Source organism: Myxocyprinus asiaticus, chromosome 16 (assembly GCF_019703515.2).
Source record: "Myxocyprinus asiaticus isolate MX2 ecotype Aquarium Trade chromosome 16, UBuf_Myxa_2, whole genome shotgun sequence".
In the NCBI taxonomy this organism is placed as follows: Eukaryota; Metazoa; Chordata; class Actinopteri; order Cypriniformes; family Catostomidae; genus Myxocyprinus; species Myxocyprinus asiaticus.
The window spans coordinates 20183579-20210924 of NC_059359.1; the positions used below are offsets into that span (position 1 = coordinate 20183579).

The following is a 27346-nucleotide window of genomic DNA, read 5'->3' on the forward strand; positions in this document are numbered from 1 at the left end:
GTAAAGAGTGTCTGTAAATGAGCGCATGTTAATGAGAGAGACTTGAATGGCTTTATCTCATTCGTGCTATGCGTTATTAGAATTAAATGTTTATTTTTGTTGTTTTTGATCAACAACTGACTGTAAAAAAGAGAAAGAATATTAACAGACATTATTCAATGACAAATGGGTTGCGTGGATCTCGTCTTTGGACACACATTTCTTGGAACAACTTTTAATCTCAACATGCAGTGAAAGGATTCTCACTGCTGAATACTTCACAACTATACTACACAATCAGTGGTGAGTGAAATCTGAACATTTACCAGCCAGTAGCCAAATATATAAATTTTTAGTCAAATAGCGTGAAATTTGGTTGCAAATCAGAGTGATTTCCTCTCATAGTAAAGGGCTGTGCATAACTTGATTTAAGAATGGATATCGAGATTGTTCAAATGAATGCATCGTAAAATCTATATTTTTACCCACCCCTAGTGTATACCAGCTAAAAGTAAATTGTGTAAACTATTAAGAGTACAATAGCACATAGTTGGCTTCAAAGATAATAAACATGGCGTAAAAGCCATAAAACCTTTTATTTTATTCATGGGATATTTTTAATGTTAGGAAATGTTGTGAGCTGGACTCGAACTTACACTGCCCTCACTGCCCATTTCAAATAACTGGAGTTGGAGCAAATTCGCCTACTGCTAAGCTACAACTCCGACAAATTCAGAGGATTTTAACAGAATGCTTTCTGGGTTCCTAAAGAATTATGGTCAATATACTGTATGGCTGGATTGTCTGTCAGTATAATGAATGAGTTCTCTCTCAACTTCTCAATATCAACATAAAGCACTAAACACATCTATCACACCTCAATTCCAATTGAGTAGGCTTCTTCACACACTGCTGTTTGCAACATGGCTAAGACTGAGTCTGTAGTTGGCAAATTAGTAACAAGTTCTCAGCAGCTCTGAGTGGAGTTGTTCACTCAGACCCAGTGGGTCTGGAAGCTGGGGAGTAGCGTGGGGTGGTAAACTAGGAGGGGCTAGATAAGGCGGAATAGGGATGGACTTGGCAACCGCAGCTGCTGATATAAACATTTGGCATGTGAAATGCTTTATGTCTGCCAAGACCTGATTGCTTTGCAGGCAGTTTACTTTTAAACTCAGGGTACGGTTTAATGCCTATATAGCTGTAGTGTACAAGATACATAATTCATATATCAAACTGACTTTGAATTATAAAGATCTGACAAAAGGACAGTTTTAAGGCTCATTGTCTCCTTGAGGTCCAAAACAAATCTGCGATAAATAATTTCAAATTTATTACAGGAACCGCATAAGGGGCCACTCAGACCAAAATCGTTCTTCACTAAAAAACAGCTAGATGCAGTGCAATGAATACAACAGAAAGCCTGTATCTTGAGACACATTTTTAAAAGTGAAAGTACTTTTTAGCTTGACAAGGCATCTAAAAAAATTTGCCGTTCCTGCGTGAAATGGTGAAAAAACACCTCATCCTTATGAAGGATTTTATTAAAAGCCTATGCAAAAAATGATTGGGAAAAATACTCTGAAAATGTGGGCGCAAAAAATGTGTTCAATGTATCAGAACTTGTGACTGAAACGGTTATTCTCAGGTGTTTTGTACTTTTATACTCACATTCACTGCCAACAATGCTGATTGGCTCTAGGTCCTGAGGAAAGGGTGTGGCTCCATGGCATAGGTGCGTTAGGCAGTTGAGGGTGAGTGTGAGGGTCAAGGCCAGGAGGGGCCGTGACCCCAAAATCACCAACCTCATTTCAGCTAGAGCATAGAACTCAGCCACACAGCATGACCCAGAGTGGACTGAACACCACCTGAAAGAGACGCAGAGAGAAAGAGGAGTGATGATTATGATAGTCTTTAAAAATTGTCTAGTCAAGTTTAATTTTTAAAGCACATTTAAAAACAAAAGCCGTTGAGCCAATGTGCTGTACAATAGTAAGAAATTCAAGTATTATAATAAAACATGGATAGGAATAGCAGCAATGAAAATGGAAATCACACTACAAAAAATAATTAATAATTACAGAAATTAACAGAAATAATAAAAGACACAAACTAACAAAGAAACATAGCTAGAACATAAACATAAAACCACTTTAGACCTCAAACAACCTCAAAAGCTAAGGAGTAAATATGAGACTTTAAATTGGATTTAAAAATGGCAAGGGTAGGTGAAGACCTGACATGAAATGGAAGACTGTTCCAAAACTTAGGGGCAGCTACTGAAAAAGCCTGATCACCCTTGGAATTTAAGCAAGCGTGAGGAACGGAGAGAAGTAACTGATAGCAAGACCTGAGTGACCTGGGGGCAGAGTAAGAATGAAGGAGATCATACATATATTGTGGGGCAAGATCGTGCAAGGCCTTAAAAACAAAAAGCTAAATCTTAAAATCAACTCTAAAACTAACTGGTAACCAGTGTAACGATGCCAGCACAGGGGAAATGTGGTCTTTTTTCTTTGCACCCATTAAAAATCTTGATGCAGCATTTCAAACCATCTGCAGTCATGCAAGGGAGGACTGAGGCAGGCTAACATACAAGGAGTTACAATAATCCAGCCATGATGTCATGAGTGGATGAATGTTTCCAGGTCATTCCATGAAAAAAAGGGTTATCATTTGGAAATAGACCTGAGATGGAAAAAGCTTTCCCTCACAACAAAACTAATCTTCTCATCAAAAAGCATTGCAGAGTCAAAGATGATGCCCAGGTTCTTAACCTTGTTATGCAAGGTAGAGGATAACTGTCCTAACTGGTTACCAAGGCTAGACATGCAAGCTGAACAGACAAAAACAACTGCTTCAGTTTTGTCTTCATTGAGTTGAATGAAATGCTTTGACATCCAGTATTTCATATCCTCTAGACAGATATTTTTTGCTTAAGGAGCAGCTGTTTTTTAACCTGGCCGGGAGATAAAGTTGTGAATTGTCAGCATAACAGTGGTATGAGATTTTATATTTTTAAAAGATGGAGCCCAGAGGAAGCATATACAGAGAAAATAGTAGAGGACCCAAGATGGAACCTGATGGGTGCTGTAGATGAAGAGAAACTGGCAATGCTGACAGACAAATTTCTATTTTTGAGATAGGAGGCAAACATTTTAAAACTGGTCCCTACATGCCAACCACATTCTCAAGACGATTTAAGAGAATAGTGTCAAAAGCTGCACTGAAATCCCTGTGTTGAATGTCGACATGTACTTTGGACCACATTACAAACAAAGCTTGACATTGAAAGGAATTTTTCGGTTCAGTCCAAGTTAAGCTCAAATGATAGCATTTGTGGCATAATATTGATTACCACAAAAGTGATTTTACTACACTAAATCATGTTAACATATATAATGTTTTATGTCTTGTGGCTACACTTTTGAAACTGTGTGTATTTTAACAGTTATGGACTGGCCCCATTTACTTCCATTGTTAGTGCCTTATTGTAACCGCAATTTTTGCTTTTTATTAAAATAAGTGAGGGACGAGTCAAGTTTTTTTTTTTTTTTTTTTTTTGTGGTAATCAACATTCTGCCACAAATGCTGTCTGTCTATTGAGCTTTACTTGCACTGAACTCCAAACATCGCTTTAAGCTTTTTCCAAGTACTTGTGTGTCTGAGTAACGTAAAGTTTAGTGGTCTAAAAAGTAGTATGTGAGCTGTGCAGAGTGGATATTAAAGAATATGTGCCTCAGTCACCATTCACTTTCATCACATCTTTTTTTGCATATGATGAAAGTGAATTATGCCTAATATCTCCATATGTGTTCCAAAGAAAAAGGAAAGTCATACAGGTTTGAAACAACATCAGGGTGAATAAATTATGAGAGAATTTTCATACTTGGGTGAACTGTTGCTTTAAGTGTGCAGATACTTTTTGGGGCCAATGTACGTGATTGAATGATTGTGAATTGTCATTGTTAATGTAGTTTAATATTCAAACAACCCAGTACCTCTGAGTTAGACTGACAGTGTATCTCTTAGTAACACACAAAATGTAATAACTGAGAAACAAAGGTCGGGAAAGAGAGAGAGGTGGATTGAGCGAAAGAGCACAATAGGTTATCTTATAAGGGCCCTAGCCTGGGGGACACCTGGCTCATTCACTCAAACTGTACAGTCTTTCACAGGTGACTTAACTCAATTAACTGCAAAGGCTGCCGGGATACGGTCTCAGTCTGTCAGCTTTTACATGAGCCCAACAGGGATGGATCAAAAACACATTTTCAGGGCAGTGCAAAAATGAAAATCTCCTGCCTCAGAGTCCTATTGAAAATGTCTTTCAGGCTGAATTATTAATAACTGCTTGAGTGTTTGTATTAGACTGGGATACTAACGTTAATGAGTTCAGCATCAGTTAATTTTACATGCTACAATGGCCTAAAGACAAAGAAGAACTGCCCTTTAGTACAGAAAACAGACTTACAGGTGTCCGTGACTATGTGTATTAGAGAGGGCCTTTAAAATGTAATCATCAAAATTGATGCTTTAATAGAGTCAACATGAATACTAAGACTCATCAGTATTAATATCTGTGAATGTACACCCTGTCAGGGCTATATAATGGAACATTATGTCTGATGGATTAGTTATGCACTTTGGGTACAAGGACAGAGTGACAAGCTTCTAATAAAGCATGTTTTAGTACACAATGTGTGACATCATCATCCCAAGACCACAGCTAAAATGATTATGGGGCCTTTTTTATATGGACACAAAAAAAAAAAAGAAAAAAAAAAAAAGTTTATGACAGATAAGCACAATCTACTGTACATCAGGCTGATGTCTTATGACCAAAGGAGCAGAGCTGAGGAGCAGTGATGATTGGGAAGAGATCATATGAAAACTTAAGGATAAATACAGAGCAAAGAGAAGAGAGGAAAAAATAGAAGCAAAGAGAAAATTTCTAATAAAACAATTAGTGCATTATTTCCTAAAATATCCAATTATAGGTAAACTAGATGAATCAAAAACAACATTTTACATTTAACTAGATTTTAAAATGTTCTGAGGAAAATGAGTGATGCCACGATTCTAGAGTGTTGTAGGTTGTTGTCAGAGTGTTTCTATGTATTTGCTAGGGTGTTCTTAGTGCCTTATAGAGGTTTGCTATCTGGTTGTTAGGCTGTTACTAGGTTGTTGCTAAGGTGTTCTGGGTGGCTGCTTACTGGCTCAAGTCAAAATAGCACACGCCAAGTCTCTATGATATTGCCAAAGTCAGTTCACTGCCGGCCATCTTTGGAACACTCCCAGGAAACTATTTCCAGTAAAGAAAGTGCAGCTCCTATCTCCTTGAATGGGGAAAGACTGAAATCTCCAAAACGGCTGGTCAAGATTACGATCAAAGAACATACTTCAAATCTGACAACACTGGTATCATAAATTGTGCTTCTTCACCTCAGATTACGCTAAAAACCTAAATTTTCCCAGCTTGTATAGCTAACGTGTATGCGCGTTCTCGAGTTGATTGACAGGCGATGTCTGTATTTAAAAGGTAATTGGCTCTTTTACCTGTAAGGCGGGACTTCCTTTCTACATCTGTTGACAGTTAAGCATTCCAATTTCTCCCATAATTTTAATAGAAGTGGCACGTCTCTGCTAATTAGTCTCTGATATGGCTCAGGTCTCTCCTTCAATGTAAGTCCATGAGATATTTTCACCTGTTTTTTTGTCTGGCAGGCAAAAAAAAAAGTCTCATCACTTTGAAAACTAATAGCGCACCGCTTCTAAAGAAGGCAAGCGATATCACCTCAAATGTTGCTTGCCTTAGCAAGTACCTCTAATAATATTTTCATCATTTAAAATCTTTGAATTTGAAAAAGTTATTTGAAATCTTCATAGACAATGGGTCAAATGAATCCTTAACAACCCTTTTTAATGATGCTTAATTTAAAGATGTCCCATTTATTGAAGGCGAAGCACTCTTTAGAGACCCAAAAGTTTGACACCTCAGCAGGACAGTGCAGATAAGAGCAGACAGCCCATTCCTCTGAGCAGCTCTCCCTGCTGTCATTAGTACATGCTCAAAACGGCATCTCAGTAAACACTCATGGCTGATGCGAACACAGATAGGGCTGGGAAGCCAGTGAATGTGTCCCTCAATTAATTAAATGACCTAAATGGATTTGGACTTAATTACTTCCCCTCAGCTCACTCTGTAAAGATCTGCACATCACAGTCAGGCTACACAAATTCAGCTTCCAATAATGGTTTACAATTCTTGGCACAGTGATTCAAAGTGAAAGCCAGCTGAGATGCGCGTCACACAATCATATGAGTGCATGGATGTGACTTTTACATCAGCATTAACAGGAGGACTGATTAACATCCATTTCTGATGCATCATTGAGGTTGTCCCTAAATTATCTTGTTGTGATGTGTTTGATACAGGATCTGTCCTGGCTTCACCCCATATGTAAAAGTTGTGACATTTGGCTGACTACACATCAAACTGTAGTATGCCAATTTGACATTAAATAAAGAATTTTCCTCAAACACAAGAGAACTAGCTTTTAAAGCCATACTGCTTTTTTATCTAATGGCAAATGAATATAACTCACCATTAGAAACAAAGACAAAATAATAGTCTCTCCAGAGAATGACACTTTTCTCTATAGGTTCTAGTTCAATATCAACCAGAACTTTAATTCACACTTACTTTCAGTTTGAATTCCAAGGTTTAAACTAAAAGAGATATGCAGAAAGTAATAGTAGAGTTACCCATTGGGCAAAAATGTTACTAGCTAATAACTTTTTCTTATGAGACACAGACACAAAGTGGTCTTCCTCAAAGAGATGCTTGACGGCTTAGAAAGCTGAAGTACTAGCTGAGCTACATTCATATCTCAGGACATTTTCCAAGGACTGGTAGCTGACAAAGAATTGAATGAGGCAAATTCAGAAACCTAAAATCCACATAAAAACTACCCATCAAAAGTCTGTTATAATTTATGAAAACCTCATTCCCTTTGTTGCAAAAACAAATACATGGACCACTAAAGAGCTTATATCACTCTTTTCCAGGAAGGTGGCATGTATAAACGTGTATGCGTGTTTCCCAACTGTTTGAGTCTCTCTCTCTTCTCATCAGTGTGCATTCATGTGGCGTTTGAAGTAATGTGGGGCACTGATGAGCAGACAGCTGTCGATATGAGACTAAACCCTGGCTTATCCTCTGCTTCCTCCATGGTGTCAGCACCGGCTCTCTGTTGGCCCAATGTGGGCTGGGCGTTGGGCCCCGTGTGGGTCCTCTGTTAATGAGGCAGTGTTGTTGAAACAGCAGGGAGGGAAAAGGCTGCTATTAAGTTTGAGGATGAGAAATCTTGAGCCCAGGATTGATTATCTGACATTCATTTGAATTTACCAACATCTCCTTGGCTCACTGTGGGCTCTGCAGGTCCCTCCCTTTTCCAGCACTTATAAAATGCTTGCAGAGGCCAGATCAGAAACCCTAAGGGGAAGAGAATGGCAGCTTTTTATGGCACACAACCAATGCGGTCGTATCACTTTTAAAAGATCTATATTCATTTATAGGTTGACTCTGTTTAACAAGTCTGGCTTTTATCGTTGCTGGCCAAAGACACACTTGCGATAAAAATAAAACAATTAAAATTTTACACTGACAAATTTAAATTCCATCAGCGGTTTAATATGCCTGCTTAAGGACACATCATGTCAGTCAAGAAAGGAGAGAGAGAGAATGTTTAAGTGACAGGAAAAGAGAGAAAGGAGAGAGAGAAACAATTTCTTCATTCAAATATGAGTTAGACTGTCCATAATGTGATTCTCTTTGTCCCTTGTGACACGGTAAAAGGACACACTTCACTTCCTCTCTCTCCTTCCTCCTCTGTTCTCTTCCACTCTGGGACACTTTCACACCCTGAGAAGCAGAAATTGAATGAGCCTCCCCTCTGTATACATGGCCCAACATAATAAAGTCTGGTGTCCCTGGGCTCCTCTGTCATTTCAAACACGATTAAGCACATTAGTGCTGTGGCTCTCCATGGCCCATTACCCAGCAACCCTGCTGTCAGGGACCCACAAGTAGCTGGGGCAGAGTCCAGACTCTCTCTCTCACAATACAATATATATTGAATATAGATTCTAGAATATTCTGAGTTCAAGAACTTCCCATGAATTTACTCTGGTTCCCCCTTGTCCGCAGACATCCCTTGTCTTGCCCGTTTTCATGTTTCTATAGAAGAAAGGGTGTTTTTAGGATGTAAGAATGGCTCTAGACTGTCCCGTTAAACATGCTGGTCTCGAACCAGGAACCACTAATGACAGTAGCCAGGGGACGAGATAATATCCTCACCACGTTAAGTTTTCAAAGCAACAACAACTCAGTCTGGCTAGACTGTTACAAATCAAAACTAGATCGCTCCTCTTATACAAAGTTGTCTTCACTGAAAGCATCCGCACTGAAAGACAGACGTGATCTGACACGCATTCAGCAGATGGACACCCTGCTCCAAGTTTGTTTGATTTTTTTTTTTTTGTATTATTATTTACAAATACTTTATATGTGAATTGACTGAAATAAGTTCTTCTTATCTTCTGACATTTACATCAAAGCCAGCTCGTGATACCATACAGACATTGAAGGCGACTCTGGCAAGGAACACAAAACTCCATAGTATGTTATTTAGAGGAGAAAAATAACCTTGGGAGAAACCAGGCTTCCCCTCTGGCTTATCAGCATGAATATAATGCCAATATTAGTTATCTATGTGTAGTACAAAGTCATGGATTTAATAAGTAAACTGAGACGGTGACCAATGTTTAAACAAAAGGATTTTGAATGAACTGTAAAATTAATAACTAAAAGTCTTTGAAGTCCATTCTGAATTAACTGTGCAAGTGCATACAGATGCAGTTTCCCTTGTTATTTTGCTAATGAAGGCTTTAGCTGACAATTCATTTATTGTCTATGTATTCCATTTTAAGAGAGTGTAGTCCATTCTATGATCAAGATGATGCAGGCAGAGGTCTGTGAGGGGCATCGCAGTCCGGATGGAAGCTTCTGGCAGTTCATTTCCATCCTAAGTCCAAGGTTCAGGCAGTGGCCAGTGAAGTATCCCATGTCTTACGGTTGGAGTTGGCAGCAGTTCATCCTCCGTAAAGTCCATCGTAGTAGACTGATGTGATGTCTGGCTGGCACAGACTGCAGTTAGTAGTCATCATTCATCGACACAGAGCTGAGAGCATTGTTGTTCATCAATTCAGTTGAAATGCAGGCCAGTATACAATCTTGTACTAGCAACAAACCAGCAAATGACCAGCTTGGACCAACAAATGACCAGGTATAAACCAGATACCCTGTACCAAAACACAGTTACCAGTGGACTATTAGGTGGCCTTGAGATGGACTATTCAGAAGGGTTGAAGGCACTGTCAGCAGAAAAACATCTGATCAGTAGGCCCTTTCCCACTGGCAGTACTAAAGCCCATTTTAGGTACTTTTCCCTGGAACAAGTACTTTTTGTCACTTTTGCACCTAAGGAACTGTAGTTCCTTGGAACCATTTTAGGAGGATTTTTAGCTCCTACTCTGGAAGTAGGTACTTTTGCGGAGTACAGGGACTGTGGGAGACTGTGGGAAGTGCTGCAGCCTGTGATTAGTCGAAAACCTATGATGCACAAAGCATTGAGAAAGGAGAGGAGTCCACAGCTTCCATTTGTAAACAATTAGCTGCTAGCCTGCCACTCAGAGGATTGTGCTATTTGTACAATTCCCTTAACAGAACTAACATAAACCAGCAAATTATACAAAGAGGATCACCTGTCTCACATATGTGTGTGTGTGTGTGTGTGTGGTGTGTGTGTGTGTGTGTGTAACTTCATCGGAAGACATGCTTTGAGCTTTCATCGCATCTGTACTGTTTGTACTGTGTAACTATACAGAAAATAAAGTGATTTCTTGATTACTACATTAAATTTTTCCTTGGATGATGGATATAAATAATCAGTTGTTTATCGAGAGTGGGTAATTGTACTCTATTATACACTAAACTGTCATAAAATCTAGTTTACATAAGAGAGGTATTGTGTGCCTGTTACTGTGTGGTAACTTGCATCAAGACATATTTTTTAAGTCAATGAGTATTTCAGAACAGTAATTTATGTTGAGTCATAAAAGCCTTTATTGTATAAGATTGTGTTGATAAATAGGTTTATAGTGCTTTAAACATGTTGTCCACTAAATTCAGCACGTGCTGTGTGGTAGTCTGACCGCTCATCTCATGTCTCACTATGGCTGCAGCAAGCACAGCTCTCGTGCCCAGTTTGACCTGTAACCTGAAGACACACAGACTGCGTCCAAAAACGGGAAAATGCTGCCTTTGGGAGCTAAGGTAAGATGAAATAAGGTGCTTTTTAAACTGTTCAGAGACCAGGTTCCTTTAGTGTTCCATTCATCCAAAAATGCTGTCGTTTAAACAATTAACTGATTAGTAGCTGCCTATGTTTTCGGATGCAGCCAAAGCTTGCGTAAAACAGCCCTAAAAAAGTGTAACATACAATCCCGGCATCCTCCATCGGTGTTGTTGATTTCGACGTTCTTGATTTCAGTGTTGTTGCTATTGAATTTCGCATCCCAACCATGTCAGAAGAAAAATGGTCAATACTAGATTACGTCACTACGGTGGTAACTTTTGGCAATGTGAATGCAACAGGGGAAAAGTCTCCTTGTGTGTTCCAAGAGTTCTCATTTAGAAAGTTACTAGAGGAAAAGTACCAGGACTGTAGGTGGGAAAGGGCCTAGTATATATTCTGACACTACCTACTTTAATTACACCCTTCAACCTTTAAATTATGTGTTTTTCATACAAAGATTGAGCCTAATTACTGCTGAATCGCAAATACAGCATCTTGGCATCCTAGCAGGAGAACATGTTTACACTTGAATTAAATCAGAAAGTCCAACCAAATGCTTCTCACATGCACTGGAATAAAAAATACAGTACACTTTCAGACTATCAGCTGATGATGACCCTGCTGAAAAGATCAGTATTGTTTGTGACCAACATCTTGTGCTTTGGATGCTGGTCTACATCATGGAATGCTGGTTTTGTTTGTGTCCCCAGGCTTTTTGACTAGCTTAACAAAGAGAGTTCTATGGTCAACTAGCATCACCAGGAAGCCTATACTGGATGACCAGCATTGCTATTGACTTTCCACCACAAAGACAACATTGTTGGTTTCAGACTGCAGCGGTCCGCCTGTTTACGGTAAATCAACTAATCAGTTTTACAGACCTGCCCATGATATCGTCACATGATCCAGGGGTCACCTAAAAGGGGAAATGCACGCACACAGTAGCTGCTAACAACAGTGCTAACCTGTGCCCAGTTTTGTTTTTGATTCTACACTATATCAATTTGGTCAGTATTCAGGTAGGAATTGCTCTAGCAGGCTTAAAAAAGCAAGATATTTCTGGCACAGTGTCTGTCTGTGCTTTAAACACTGATCCAAATGGCTTGCTCTCTGCTATCAGTCATTTTATTCGCCATCTCACAGGAGACACACGCATATATGTGGACACACACGCACACACACAAGCCACTAATTAGATTTCCAGTGAGTGACCACCCTTTCTATTGCTGGGCTAAATTAGAATTGGACTTAAGGAGTGTCAGGCAATTATTGAGGGTCTGCCCCTGTACAACACATGATGGAGAGAAAGAGAAGACAGAGAAAGCTACTGCACATTTGACAGCACATAGTTAAGAGGCTATTATCATGCCTCATGAAATAGACACAATCTCCCTCATCCCAAGACACATATTTAAGTCAACCAACAGCCTGAATGTCAAACAGTACAATACAACCTACTGTATATTTTATATATACTTTATATACTATTTTTATTGTATGTATATTCTATATTATGTTTATGTGTATTCTATATTGTGTGTATTGTATACTGTACATTGTATATAATTATTGTGTTGTGTAATTATGTGTATATTAGATATGTAAATTGTGTTGTGTAAATCTGATGTTTATTGTAAATTGGTATGTGTCTCATCACTGTCATGACTGCTATGTTGCTCCGAACTGCAACCAAGACTTTCACTCACTGTTGCACTTGTGCATATGGTTTTGTGACAATAAAAGTGATTTGTTTTTTATTTGAAGTATCTACTGTAAACAATATCAGTGTATGACAGGATAAGATCAGTTTTCATCACTGTATGTACTTTATAATGCAGAATCTCAAGTGTTATTTGAGAAAAGTACAACAGTTGTTGGATTTGCCAAAGTTTGCGAAGTTTATGGCATTGTGTTTTAACGTTAAGTTATTCGCAAGAAACACGAGTGGTCAGGAATGGATTTGTAAGTATGCTAATTTCTTAAACGTGATGACATATTCCACTTACCTATAAGAGTAATGTGTCTGAAATACTGAGTACTTATAACATATGAATAGGATGGAAGTAAAGTCTGTCCAAAAATTAACAAATATATTCTTTTAATTTGTTCAGGGCTACATCCCACTAGAATGGTGACATGAAGAACTGTGCTTCGATTAAAGGAACCAGAGGCATCTGGTGTCACGTGGGTGTCTGATCTGTCAGTGAGAGGTCATGACCGTCTCACTATCAATGCCAGTCAGCCAATCCCTGAGGGAAGAAAGGAATCCGCTGTGGCCACAAGGGTTCTGCCTTCTTGACAAGGTCAGTCCATGGGAGGAACACCCTGGCACGCTGAGCCGGGCTGCACCACTGCTTCTGCTGTGAGGAGTAAAGGAGCAATATCAGTCCTCATCTCGTTCACCAATGACAATTCCTGCTCATCCCATTCCCCTCTGAAATTCCAAGAGGACAAGTTGTCAGGAAACATTGTCTTGATTAGCATGAGACTTGGCACGTGATATGTCATATCCTGCCTCGGCCTCAGAGAGCACACCCATGGACCGCCCACGTAGTTTCTGATGTTGATATTGCACACAAAAATGGCAAGAGCTGGCTGAACACATCTGCTGAACTTGAGTTCAAATCTGTTGGGCTGCCTTCTACACAATTTCAGAGTCAGGGTCAGGAAGCACATTTTTTATCAGTCTGCCAGGATATTTGTGGTGTTTTGTTACACGGCTTACTTAAAGGAATAGTTCACCTAAAATCAGAAGTTCTCGCATTAACAATATAGTTTTACTTGAATTTAATGAAATTTCTTATTATTTCTCACCAAATCCTACTGTATGCCTTTGGACAACTTAGAATATGATGCACTAGCTGCATGGACTACTTTTATGATACTTTTGGGTCCGCTTTTACGTTTTAGAGTGAGGCACTATACACTGCCATTGTATTGAAAATAATTATAAAAACTAGGGCTGGGTATTGACACAGATTTCCCCAATTCGATTCGGATTCACAAGCTCTCGATTAGATTCCGATCTTGATTCGATATCGATTCATATGGTTACACTTCTGTTACAATGTCCATTTTGCTTACATATAAAATAAATTCTCTCTCAGCTAATGCTTTTAAGTATAAAGGAACATTCTAGGCAACCTTCTATGTACAATTCGAAAATACAAATTTTACAAATTATATTTTATCATTAGTTTTTCAACAAATTGTAATTTCTTTAGCACATCCATGTGTGATTTTAATTAAATATTTTTTTTTTTTTTATTATTTTAACAACTGACTGTAAAAACAGAAAGGGTATTAAGAGAGACATTATTCAATGACAACTGTGGACCTCGTCTTGGACACACAGAACAAGTTAAACTAAAATTTCACTCTCAACATGCAGTGAAAGGACCTCTGTGCTAATAAATTCTCCACTATACTACTCAATCACTGGTGAGTGAAATCTGAACATTTACCTCCCAGTGGCTAAACTTAGACATTATGTGAGATTTGGTTGCACATGCGAGTGATTTACTTGCATTATAGAGAGTTGCACAAATGGTAAAAGATCAATCTTGTGATTTGAGAATCGATATCAAGATCAAGATTGTTCAAACGAAGATTGTGATGGATTGGAAAATCAACATTTTTACCCAGCCCTAATGGAAACGTTTATTTGGAGTAAATTTCTAAAAATAAAAAAAGGTCCAACTAACCTCAGTACACTTCACATAACGGTCAGACAGCCCCTTCCAAAGCAAAGATATAGAGTGCCCCTAACCTAACCCTTTCCCTAAACCGAACCGTGTGTGAAAGTGATGCCCACTTTTGGAGTTGGCACAACCCCGTTTTGGAGTAACTCCACCCTCTTCTGGAGTAACCTTGCCCTCTTTTGGAGATTCTGCCCCCATTTGGAGATCTCCAGCCTGCAGCTATACCTACTTTCACCACTCTGCTGGGCCCTGCCAGTCATCACACAGGCATGCAGTTGACTGACCTGCTGCCTTCTCCAAGACCAGGGTGTTCAGTCTTAATTATTCCTGATACCTTGTGAGACATCATGATAACTCCACATGGTACAAGCAAATTGTGGAAATCACTCTACAGCGTCAAAGTAGTGGCTATGCTCCTGAAAAGCATCAAATAAACATTCAGCTAAACTGACGTTCGCTTTTGTCTCTACAAATTGTTTCGCTCATGCAGAGCTTGAAACAACATCACTGGCCAGACGCTGACCAGCCATAAGAGAAAGATCCTTGCCAGACAGCAGACAGGGGCTGAGCGGATCAATACGAGAGCTGCTGAGACTCTCCTTTGTCTCCAAGCCAGGCAGACTTCACAGACGGCAACAGCATTAGCGGAGTGGTACTGATCCATCCCCTGCTTGCGTCCCTTTTCATCAGTCCTCAGCACCACTGTGGCACACATTAATTTTGCAAATCAGTCACTTAGAGAGAAGGGAAAATCAATTCCTCTTTTCTTTCCTCAGAAATGACCTGACGGCAGCCTCCTCAAACAAAAGCCCAAGATTATGCAGCCTACCTTCAAATTGTCTAACTTTCTTCATAGACTTTTAAAATGATGAATGTAAAATTTGGTGTTTTCTTGATCCCTCTCCTTTCTACCCCCTCTCATTAATATTTAAGGTTGTTATTTAGAGGCATTACCTGTCTGTATTGACAGAAATTGGAGCCGTCATTCCCTGGCGGGCATTATAATTGGAGGGTGAAGTGTATGTGGCGGTGGAGAGGATGAAGCAAAACATGTTTTTTCCTCAATATTTTTATGCGCTGGTCTATTTTTATTATCCATTCTGGTTCTTCAAAAAACCCACAGCCCAGGGACTGCTAGAGTCATCAAGTATACACGTATAGGCTCTGAGGAGCGTTCCCGGAGGAGTGCGGGTAGTGGGTGGTTATGTGCAGGGGTAAATGAGGAGTTTGGGAGGGGGCACTGGAAGAGTCTTTCTCAAAGAAATGCAGTGTAGTCTGTCAAAAGCTGCCTGACGCTCTCTCTCTATCAAACCAAGCACAGCACGAAACCATTCCAATTAGAGAGATAGAGAGGGAGGAAGAAAGAGAGGGCGGGAGAGAGCAGCTCTAAACTCAAAAGGAGACATCAGGATACCAACAAGGCATACACGACAGTATTGCAACTTACTTAAGTACAATAAACACAGCACAGATCTGTAAAGCTGAGCACTTTTAATCATTATAATGTGGGCTTGTATTAAAATGACATCACAATATGTGAATATTGTATTCTGTGTTGCATGCAAGTGATAGCCAATAAAACTAACAAAAGTAACAACAAAAATGGCATTTATTTCTGCATAAAATGTGTTAATTCTCCACAAAATAGGTTAACCTAGAATAAAACTAAAAGAAAGAAAGAAAGAAAGAGAAAGAAAGACAGACAGAAAGAAAAGATAAGTTAAAAAGTTGTTTCAGAACTCTTTAACAGACAGTATGTAATGTTCCCATGTGACGGTGTGTGTGTGTGTGAGAGAGAAAGACCCTCCGGGTGCACAGATATGCTGAGCTCAGCACCTCTGTGCCTGGTGAAGAGGATTTTGGAGGTTGAGTTTCTTTACAGCACACTGATGCTCGTCGGCAACACACACACACACAAAAAATACACAAATAAAAACACACACTTGCATGCACACATGCACGCACTAACACACACTTGCATGCAAACATGCACGCACGCACACACATATGCACGCACACACACAGCGCAGAAGACTCGTGTCATTTCAGGATGGTTAGTTTCCTGTGACATTTCTGTACCCAGTTGCTATGTTTCAGTGCTCAGAAACCCATCTCACATGGGCTCACACACAAATAGCTCTGGGTGTTGTTATCATATTTCTTTGACTATTCCATTATGTTATTTACATATTTTTACATAAGATCCCTTGCTGTTAGAAAGAAAGAAAATCAGTGTTCCAGTCTCTTCTTTAGAAGATTAAACTCTTCATCAAACTGTCCTCTGCGCAACAATCAAATACAGCACACACACATAGAACTTATAAAAAACCCTATTTACACTCTCTTAGAAAGCACTGTATTAGGTTTGTTGTTAAGTGGACACTGAGACTCAGACACAAAGCGACAAGCGAAAAATTACATTTCTTCCATGGTTTCTGCTTACCAGCCATGACCACCAGCGTGTGTATGTGTGTTTATTTGCTTCAGCAGTGGACAGTTTGATGAGAAGTGTTATGTTACAAGACATTTTGTTAGTCGCTTGGTTTGTATTTATGTTGTTTTGTGCTGAGTAGCTCTGTCCACAATTAAATTCATTATCCACTGGTCCATAATCCATCTCAACGTAGCTGTACATTAGACATCAAACATGTTCTAAATGGCAGTGATTTTGTCACTTCACGCAGAAGTTTTGGATGACTTCACGGATGGTTAGGAAATGTTGCTTCAATATAATGCCTATAAAAAATAGAAGTTCCTTCTTTCAGAGCCAAAATGGAGTTTGTTTACTCTAGAACATGCATGTGCATTAGTTTGACTAGCCTTAAATATACACTTTTGTATGATCCCATTGTTTTGAGACTTTAAAGCTGAAGTGTGTAATTTCTGCACCACTAGCATCATCAAACGGAACTGCAAAAACAATTACCATTTTCAAACAGATTTCAGAAAACCCATGTCCAGCAAAGAAAGGGGCAGTTAACTGAATTGCCTTGAAGGGATAGTACACCCAAAAGTGAAAATTCTCTCATCACTTACCCATCCCAGATGTGTATGACTTTTTCTTCTGCAGAACACAAATGAAGATTTTCAGAAGAATATCTCAGCTCTGTAGGTCCTCACCATGCAAGTGAATGGTGACCGACCTGAATTTTGAATCTTCAAAAATCACATAAAGGCAAAATAATAGTAATCCATAATAATTCAGAGGTTAAATCCATGGCTTCTGAAGTGATATGATAGGTGTGGGTGAGAAACATATCAATATTTAAGTTTTTTTTTTTTCTATAAATCTCCACCTTTGACCAGCCCCGACCAGTAGGTGGTGATATGCATGAAGAATGAAAATTGCCAAAAGAAGAATGTCAAAGTGGAGATGTACGGTAAAAAAGGACTTAAATATCCGTTTCTCACCCACACCCATTGTATCGCTTCTGAAGATATGGATTTCACCACTGGAGTCATATGGATTACTTTAATGCTTGTGATTTTTGGAGATTCAACGTTCTGGTCATCATTCACTTGCATTGTAGGGACCCACGGAGCTGATATATTCTTCTTAAAATATTCATTTGTGTTCATACACATCTGGGATGGCATGATGGTGAGTAAATTATGAGAGAATTTTCATTTTTGGGTGAACTATCCCCTTTAAAAGGACTTTGGTATAGGGGTGTTTGGTATCATTTTGCATTCACCAGTCTTTTCTCATTCAATTCTTGCAGGAAGAGTATATTACCAGACCAGCATTGACAGAGAGTTCTCAAAGGCTTAGACCACACAGCACACACACCACAGCTGTGCAGGGGACCCCTGTGGGATGGGTCACTTGGCCACACGGTTGGTCACAAGGTCAATTGCCCCCTAATAGACACCCAGTCAGCAGTTCAACACCATCTTGAAAGCTGCAATGTCAGCTTTATATAAAACAACCAGTTATTTTCATTGATCAGAAATGAAATTCAGCAGTTCTGTGATCTGTGCAATTACATGAGTATAGATTGAACACAAACCTAATTTCGACTGAAATCTTAATAGCTTTAGATTCCTGCATGATCTCTCTCATGATACAAGATGGCGCTGCGGATGTCCGCCTCAGTGTGTAGCGCTTCAGTTCTTTTGTTTTTTTGTTTGTTTGTCCTGTGTTTAGTAATATTTTTCCAGTCAGTTTTACCAGGTACGAACTGCTGAACATTCGGCAGCATATACCAGACAACCTTTTTCCAGTTTTTGAATATTTGGACGTTTTGCTGGACATTTTAATTGGAGGCGCGGTTGTGTTGTTTAAATGCGCTATGAGACGCAGGCGAGGGAGACAAGCAGGCGCGCTGGTCAGGCTCCGTCGCTTTCGAACAGCGCTGCCGAGTATTCATCTAGCAAATCTCTGCTCTCTTCCTAACAAAACGGACGAACTACATCTCCTCACTCGCACAAACAAGGACTTTTCAAACTCTGCTGCCTTGTGCTTCACAGAAACCTGGCTGAGTGAAGCCATTCCGGACAGCGCATTACATCTGCCGGGCTTTCAGCTGTTCAGAGTGGATCGCATCGCGGAGTTAACGGGGAAAACGAGAGGCAGTGGAACATGCTTTTACATCAATGAAAGTTGGTATACAGATGTAACAACGTTAAAGTGGATGTGCTGTCCTAATTTGGAAGCGCTCTTTATTAACTGTAAGCCGTTCTACTTGCCACGGGAGTTTTCCTCGTTTATTCTGGTGAGTGTGTATATCGCGCCAAACGTGTGTGTGAACACAGCGCTGCAACAGCTGACTGATCAAATCACAGACACAGAACAACAATACCTGGACTCAGTTATTATTATTCTTGGGGATTTTAACAAAGCAAATCTCACATGTGAACTGCCCAAATACAAACAGCACATTACATGCCCCAGCAGAGACAGGAACATACTGGATCATTGCTACACAACAATAAAGGATGCATATCGCTCTGTCCCTAGAGCAGCTTTGGGACTCTCTGATCACAGAAATTAAAATCAATCAAGCCAGTAGTAAGGATTGTAAAGAGATGGACCAATGAAGCAGAGCGGGAACTACAATCCTGCTTCGACTGCACGGTTTGGAGTGTTTTTGAGGCTGCAGACACCAATCTGGACGAGCTCACAGATACTGTTACATCATATATCAGTTTCTGTGAGGATATGTGCATTCCTACTATGACTTATTTAAAGTTCAACAATGACAAACCGTGGTTTACAGCAGAGCTCAGGCAGCTTCGTCAGGCCAAAAAGGATGCTTACAGGGGTGGGGATAAAGTCTTGTACAATCAGGCCAGGAACACATTGAACAAGGAAATCAGAGTGGCTAAAAGAAGATACTCTGAGAAGCTGAAAAACAAGTTTTCAGCTAACGACCCTGCATCAGTGTGGAGTGGCATGAAACAACTCACAAATTACAGGACTCCTACCCCCAACCCTGTGGTGGACCAACAACTGGCTGACGACCTGAATGTGTTCTACTGCAGATTAGAAAGGCCCAATCTCACACCCCACACCCACTCTGACCTTCACTTCACTTCACACAAACACCAACACCTCCTGCAACCCCCCTCCTCCCCTCTCCTGCTACTCAACCTGCACTTAAGATCTGTGAAGATGATGTGAGCCGGGTCTTTCGGAAACTAAAGACGAGGAAAGCTTCAGGCCTAGATGGCGTCTCACCAGCGTGTCTTCAATCCTGTGCTAACCAGCTGGCCCCCATCACAGATCTTCAATAGATCACTGGAGCAGTGTGAAGTCCCATGCTGCTTCAAATGCTCAATCATTATTCCTGTCCCAAAGAAACCAAAAATCACAGGACTTAATGACTACAGACCTTTCGCCCTGACGTCTGTGGTCATGAAATCATTTGAGAGACTGGTGTTGGCCCACCTGAAGAACATCACTGGACCCTTTCTAGATCCCCTTCAATTTGCTTATCGAGCAAACAGGTCTGTGGATGATGCAGTCAACATGGGATTGCATCATATCCTGCAACATTTGGACAAACCAGTGTCATATGCAAGGATCCTTTTTGTGGACTTCAGTTCGGCTTTCAACACCATCATCCAAGCTATACTACAGAATAAATTACACCAACTATCTGTCAGTGGATTACCAGCTTTCTGACAGACAGGCAGCAGCTTGTGAGAGCTGCTGCCCACCCCCCACCCCTTCAGGAACTATACACTTCCAGAGTGAGGAAAAAGGCTGGAAAAATCACTCTGGACCCCACTCACCCTGCACATGTCAGGCACAGGAACAGTTTTTTCCCTCAGACTATCCATCTCATGAACAGTTAAATTGCCCCATTGAGCAATAACTATGTGCAATACACAGTTTAGTCTTTTTTATATTTATCCAACACATCCAACCTCTTCTGCCATTTCATTCCTCTGAAAAAAAACAAAACATTTGCAATGTACATAACAGATTTGTATTAGATTTGCACTACGTATGTGTATGTGTGTATGTATTTATGTGTGTGTTTCTGTGTGTGTATGTACGTATGTGTATGTGTATAATAATCTTTTATTTTTTATTATTATCTATGTCTTGCTGCTGTTTTTGTATTGTTTTTGTATTGCTGTACACTGGAAGCTCCTGTCACCAAGACAATTTCCTTGTATGTGTAAGCATACTTGGCAATAAAGCTGATTCTGATTCTGATAAGATGCCTGCTGGTGACACTGCATTTAATCTGATTAACTGGAAACTATATGGGGTGGCACCTGGTCAGGAGTGCGTATGAGGCATATTCAATTCCCAATCACATGCTGAATGACATGGATTCCTATGCTCTTCCAATGAAATAATCCCACATGTAATCCTAATCTCAATCTCCTACATTTAATCTCTATCCCAGTCCTGATTAAATTATCATACACATCTGGGATGGGTAAGATCAGTTTCTCAAATTAAGGCTCCTGTCATCATGGCCTCTCCCTCTCTCGGTTTTCAATTTATACTTATATTGCTATAAAGCCATATCTCCTCTATGATCAGTTAATTACCTAGACCAAGCCAGTATAATTGCACTTAAACAGAGCTACTAAGGAGTCTATGGCATGTATGTTTAAAGGAATAGTCATGATTTACTCACCCTTAGGTCATTCAAACCTCGATTTGGTTAGAGAACATATGTGAACCAAAGCCATTATGCATCAATGATGTCAAACCTGTTCCCAAATGTCTTCAAGCACCTAACTTGAATAAGCACAAGCACAAATGAGATCTTAGAGCTACTTTGGAGGGCAAGACTTTCTAAGAATAATGGTTCTCCGATTTTGGTCAGTTTCTCATACAAAGCTATCATATGGCTTCATAAGACTTGGAATATAGCCCAGAAACCATACAGACAACTGTATAGTGCTTTTCTGGTGCTTTTTTTGTGTGTTATTGGAGCTTGCCAACCCCTTGACAAGTGAGTAAATGTTAACAACTTAAACTTGTGGGTGAACCATTAAGCACTAAAGTTGAAGTGTGTAATTTCTGTGCCACTAGTCGCACAAACAGAATTGAAAAAACTCACTCCAAATTCTTCCATTGGACACCCGAACAAATACTCCTGCCCCAAACTCACATCATTGGTTGAGCCAATGTCACAGAGCCACAGTGTTTACACTTTTCTAGGAAATCATCCTTCTATCCCATATTAAGATTTAATAATATATATATTTTTATATAATATTTTAACATCCAAAAATTAAACACTTCAACTTTTTAAGTTTTGATATACTACTAAAAGTTACTAAACTACAAACTAAGAAGAACAGTGTATGTTAATGCGTTTGAGTGTGTCTGCATAAAAGAGAAAAAAGTGCGTATTTAACGTCCTTGTTGTGATTTCATTAAGCGAGTGTGTGTGATAAATGCACTTCGCTTGTCAGATTCTAGATTCTCATTAGTCTGAGCATGAGGCAGTGAGAGCCATTACTCTTCTGCCTCACTGACATGTGTGTTTTTTTGTTTGTGCGTGTCTGTGTGTTCGCGTGAGAGAGAGGGCACAAGCCACTAAAGAGCAGAATCCCTCTGAACAGAGTCATCCAAACTAAATCAATACATAAAGGCAGTGAGGCAGTGTCTGGTCACGACTGGGGTTTTAGTAGTGGCACCAGAAGTCTTATATACACACTCACACATACACAGCCAGCAATGTTAAGACATCTCGATTTATAATGGCTCGTTGTAACACGAAACTTACCGCAAACACACAGAAACTCAGTACGTACATTAGTCTGACACAGATAAAAGCTTGGGAGGCCCGTATCCACAGCCACCAACATCATTTATGGGCCTCAGATACAGCTCTCCCCAGAGTGAGCTCGGATACATCAGCTCTTGCACTAGACAGAACCAAGAGCTTATTTCCATTGCAACAGGTTTTAGAATCGTACGAGTGGTGACATCAGCCTGGAATTGGAATACTACAGGGATACACAGTAAGGATTTTATTCTACTGGCCCATTTGGCAAGTATTTCAGATATTTACTTGTCCTAGTGACATTTTCAGTAGCTCTAAGAGAAAAATGAAAAATGTGTTGGCAACATATTTTGAAATGAAGTGCCGTTTTGATAGTTCACCCAAAAGTTAAAACTCACCCTCATATTGTTTCCAAACCCATATGACTTTATTTTTCTGTGGGACACAAAAGAAATGTTGGGTAGAATGACACTGCTCAATCACCATTCCATTTCACTGCATTACATTTTTTCCAAACATTGCAAGTGAATGGTGATTGAGGCCGTCATTCTGTCAATTTTTGATGGAACTATCCCTTTAAAATGTCTTCACAAGAAAAATTTACAACAAATAACTTAGTTTTGAATGTTAAAACACTGCATTTTTCATACAGAGTCAAATTAAAAACAGTTTGAGTTTTAAAAACGTGTCCCTGCATTCTTTTCTATGCCATTGTGCTCTGTCTATCTGTGTTTAAATGCAAAATCCTGTCCTACTTGTACACCCCATCTTTCAGTCTGCTTACTTGGTGGCTGTCTGCTCTCTCAACGGCAGTTCTATACAGAAACAAACTAAATTGACAATATAAATGGATCACTGGTACGATTGGGCAAGTGACAGTTCCATCAACTGGTCCAATACTCAATCAAACTGACCCCTGGCCATCCTTATTGTCAAGATCTGGATTATGAAACACAAAGAAAAAGGGGAAGTTGACTGGTATGGGGAGATCAAATAATAGGAGCAACAGATCGATGAGAAGGAATAAATAGAAAGAATGAGAAATGGAGATGGGGCTTGTGCGGTGCTGTGGTTAGAAAGAGAGTCTATTTAGGGTCTTTGTGGAGACTGCTGATATTCATCCACTGTTGAGTCAAGAGCAGACTGCTCTGAGACTCTGAGACATTCCCAGACTCTCAGGTGTGATGGGTAGATATTTCAGACAGTAAATATGGTACAGGAACCTGCCAGAAGTAATACTTCTTTACAAATCAAGCAGTTAATATGATCTTGGAGAGGCCCACGGATGAAGTCCTCTGTGTCCAGAGCTAATTAAATAGTGAGAAGGAGGGGACAGGAGCACTTTGAGACCTTGAGAAATACTCAGATCTCTAGAGTGCTGGTCCCATCAACAGATCAAAGATCTGAATCTTCCACAACACCTCCTCTGGCAAAGAGGGACCAATGGATGAAACAAAAATGGTCTGTTGAACTTGCTGTGAGAGCAGTGTGTGTTACATATTCTTCTGTGGCACACTGTAAAGCCAATTATATTTTCTATTTAAAATGTCAGACGTGCAACAGTGTTACTTCAGGGTTTCTTGGCACTACTGAGTGGAATGCAGGGACAGAATAAAAGTAGTGTTTAAAAAGCAATTTTAAAACTTTCAAACTGCTGCATTTTTATGATAGATGTTCCTTGCTTTGTGTTTATTAACACAAAAAGTACCAAAACATACAGTTTGACATAGTACTTTTTCATTTTATTTTTTAGTCATATACCATAGTAGTACACTGGCATTTTTTTAAAGTCCCATGGACTACCATGATATTTTGATGGTACATTTTAACAATGATATTACCATTTGGACTATTACTATACCATGGTACCATCTCTGTACTTTTTTAGCAAGGGTTATTTTATCATCAGCAGATGTTGCTGTCTCTCTTCATAGTACACTAACATCCAAAGTTCAAAAAGAGGGTGGGCATTAACCATCCATAGGTCTGGTTACGCCTCAAAATAGAATTAATTAATCTTTTGCCAGTTATTTTGGACCCATGGCCAGGGCCGAGTCTAAAAGTAGAATGCTATGTTTTACTTTGCTTATTGGTGGAAACAACTCAGATTAATCAGATATCAAATATCTCTATATTGCTATAGAAGTCTGATTTACATTTTTTAAGAAAATAAAATACTCTAATTTATTTAGTGTGAAATGTGAATAATGGCTGCATTTATCCACGGTCCAGGTTGAAGGATTAAAATGTTATCAAAGCAATACTGTTACTGAAGCAGAATGCCAATGGATGCATCGCACTTTACCTGCTGCAAGATTTAACATTACATTAAACAGACTGAGAATGTGCGTCCACGGTCCAGCTCACTCACACCGGCTGCATGAATATTGTAATGTGACCCCCAGGGCATAAACGCTGTGTCTGTGAGAGTAGCAGAGGAGTGAAGGGCTGTCTGCCATGCTGAGCTCAACGGCTAGTCTGGCCACATGGAAACCGCTCCATGCAAGCTTCATTCTGATTTCTGAATCATTCTGACAGAGAAAGGACTGGTGAAACTATGTCAGTGAGGCCCAGAGGCCTGAAAGAGAGTCTGTATCTATGTGTGTGTGGATGAATGCGATTGCGAGTACTCTTGCATGTTATGCAGTTGAAGATAGAATGACAGAGGAGAGATAAGAAGAGGGCAGACGGTATGAGTGATTCACCGTGTCTCTATTGTACAATTGTCAGATGAGAGGTGTGAATGTCTCACACTCAGGCTAGAACTCTTTATGAATAAAAGCCACTTCACCATGTCTCATATGCACATTAATCATGAGCTTCCAGCAGCTGTTCTGAGCCTCATCTAACTCTTTTGTTAGCACTTTAAGGGCATTTTACACAATATACAATCAACAGCAAGCCCAACACAACTGTCAAAATGTACCATGATATTACCAAGTTTGTTTGGACATGGTAATATCAAGGTACATGGTAAAATTTAAGGGTACTACCATGGTACATGTTAAAAAACATAAATACCATTGTATACGAATGTGGTAACCCCCCCAAAAGTATCTGTAAATACTTAAATATTGTATTGCATGTTGCACTGAATTGATTGCCAGGCCCATATGAAACTCCACAGTGCACAGAAATAAAAGAAATTGAAACAATGAGTATTATATTTTTTCCCTTGTTGTTCTTTGACCATACCGTTTGATTGGGTGTGTAAAATCACCTCTGATTGGTCAATGACATGTGGCAGACGCAGAAAACTAAACTCTTTTTATTTTGCGCAATTTGTGCTACTAGCACTCATGCACAACAAAGCGGCAGGATTTTCATGCAGGAGCTTGGCAAGCGGGGCTGCTTTCATTACCACCTCCATTCTGCTTCCTGTCGACTCTCTCCCATTGAAAAAAGAAAACTGGTAAAATGCGGTTACTGCGTACCTTGTAAAACATCCCTTACACAGTATCATTCTGTTATCATGCAGAATTTCAAAATGGTTTATGCGGAAAAAAACACTTAAAATTATAAATGATTGATTAGTTACATGATGGCGAATTAATAATGTAGTACTCTGAGGGAGATTTTACATAATCTTTCTCACGTTCTGTGTTCAGTAACTGAACACAAAGCATTCCACCTTTCTCACACGTGTCCTCACACCCTTCTTTCCACAGCTCAATTTGCGGTATCAGTGCTGCCATCTAACACTCTGCAGGCATCTGGAATGGCATCTCACCTCGATTCCACAGCATTCAACGGAGACCAACAGGAGCTGAACATCATGGCATCCCTGGGAGGAGGGGTGGAACATTCAGCTAAATACATTTATCTCTTGTTGGCAGCTTTTCAAGCCTGTAGCTGAGGCAAGATTGTACCGAAGCATGTGCTAGCACTCTCCTCATGGGCCGATACACACACAAGTACACATATCTGTGTATGTTTGTGGTATGTGTATGCTTTGTGAGACAGGATATCTATGATACAGTTTTTTTTCTAGGAAAGGAGTGTGAGACAAAGCACAGCATGAAGCCAGACACAAATCAAGTAGTGAGGGGTTGAAGAATAATAAAAAAAAAAAAAGTGACAGATGAAACAAAAGAGATCAACCAATCAGAGAAGTTCCTAGTTTCTCAGAAAAGTCAACAGAGAATGAGACATTTCTACATTGGGTAGAAAGTAGGGATGGGCATTTTGGTAATTTTGTCTACTCGAGTACTTGGACTAATTACTGGGGCAATTACATGTTCATAACTGTATATATAATAACATGTCTGACAAACGTCTATGACTGCTGCATCGTGTCTTGTTGTTCCAGTGTATTGTCTATTCATTATTATAGGCCATTATAAAATAATGTTAAAAAATGTACAAAAGATTGCATAATCAAAATATAATGCATCATATTTTGTCATTATGTGAAGATTCGCTGCCCAACTCTGAAAGAATGCGCACAATGCGCACCTGTCTGTTATTCCTTCAGGTTACCGTAGTAATCTTAGTAAGTGCGCACCAGTTTTTTTATTGACTGTCTGAACCGTCTATTTTCAAATAACTGGAGACACCATAACCATCGCGTTTTTAATATGCATGTTAAGTTGAAGTTCAGTTCTGAAGATGCTGCATTGTGTTCCATTTAGCTACACTCTGACTAGCTGTTTGAAACACTCGCCTGCTGTATATGCGTTGCTTCAGCGCGTTGAGTTCACTGCCACACACGCCTGGTGTGTATGTGTGTGTCCCCAAATATTCAATCTTGTGAGGAAAGCCGCGATGCTCTGTATTGTTGTTGCTGTGATTCATGAAGCGTTCCATTCAACTCGGAGAGTCTGAATTTCCACCTTTCAACTGGGAAAGTGCAACGGAATGACATATTGGACATCTAACTTGGAAACTCGTGCAGAAATCTTCATTCATTTCATCGAGATGCAGGTGTGTGTTACGTCACGCAGGGCAGGGATGTTTACAGTTAGTGACAAACATTCACTTTTATTTAATAATATCCATTAATGAGTCAAAGTTCTTACATTAAATGATAATAAAATGTGTTTAGCAA

The 27346-nt window shown here is 39.7% G+C and overlaps 1 protein-coding gene across 7 annotated transcripts in view; it reads right to left on the reverse strand.

Annotated features, from left to right (window-relative positions):
• sema6e (sema domain, transmembrane domain (TM), and cytoplasmic domain, (semaphorin) 6E) overlaps positions 1-27346 on the reverse strand; it is a 211955-nt gene that overhangs the window by 72618 nt on the left and 111991 nt on the right. For all 7 annotated transcript variants that reach the window (XM_051721790.1, XM_051721789.1, XM_051721787.1 and 4 more), the window contains one exon: positions 1648-1844. In XM_051721790.1, coding sequence (XP_051577750.1) covers positions 1648-1786 — 139 coding nt within the window. In that variant the 5' untranslated portion in view covers positions 1787-1844. The remainder of the gene's footprint in view (positions 1-1647; positions 1845-27346) is intronic.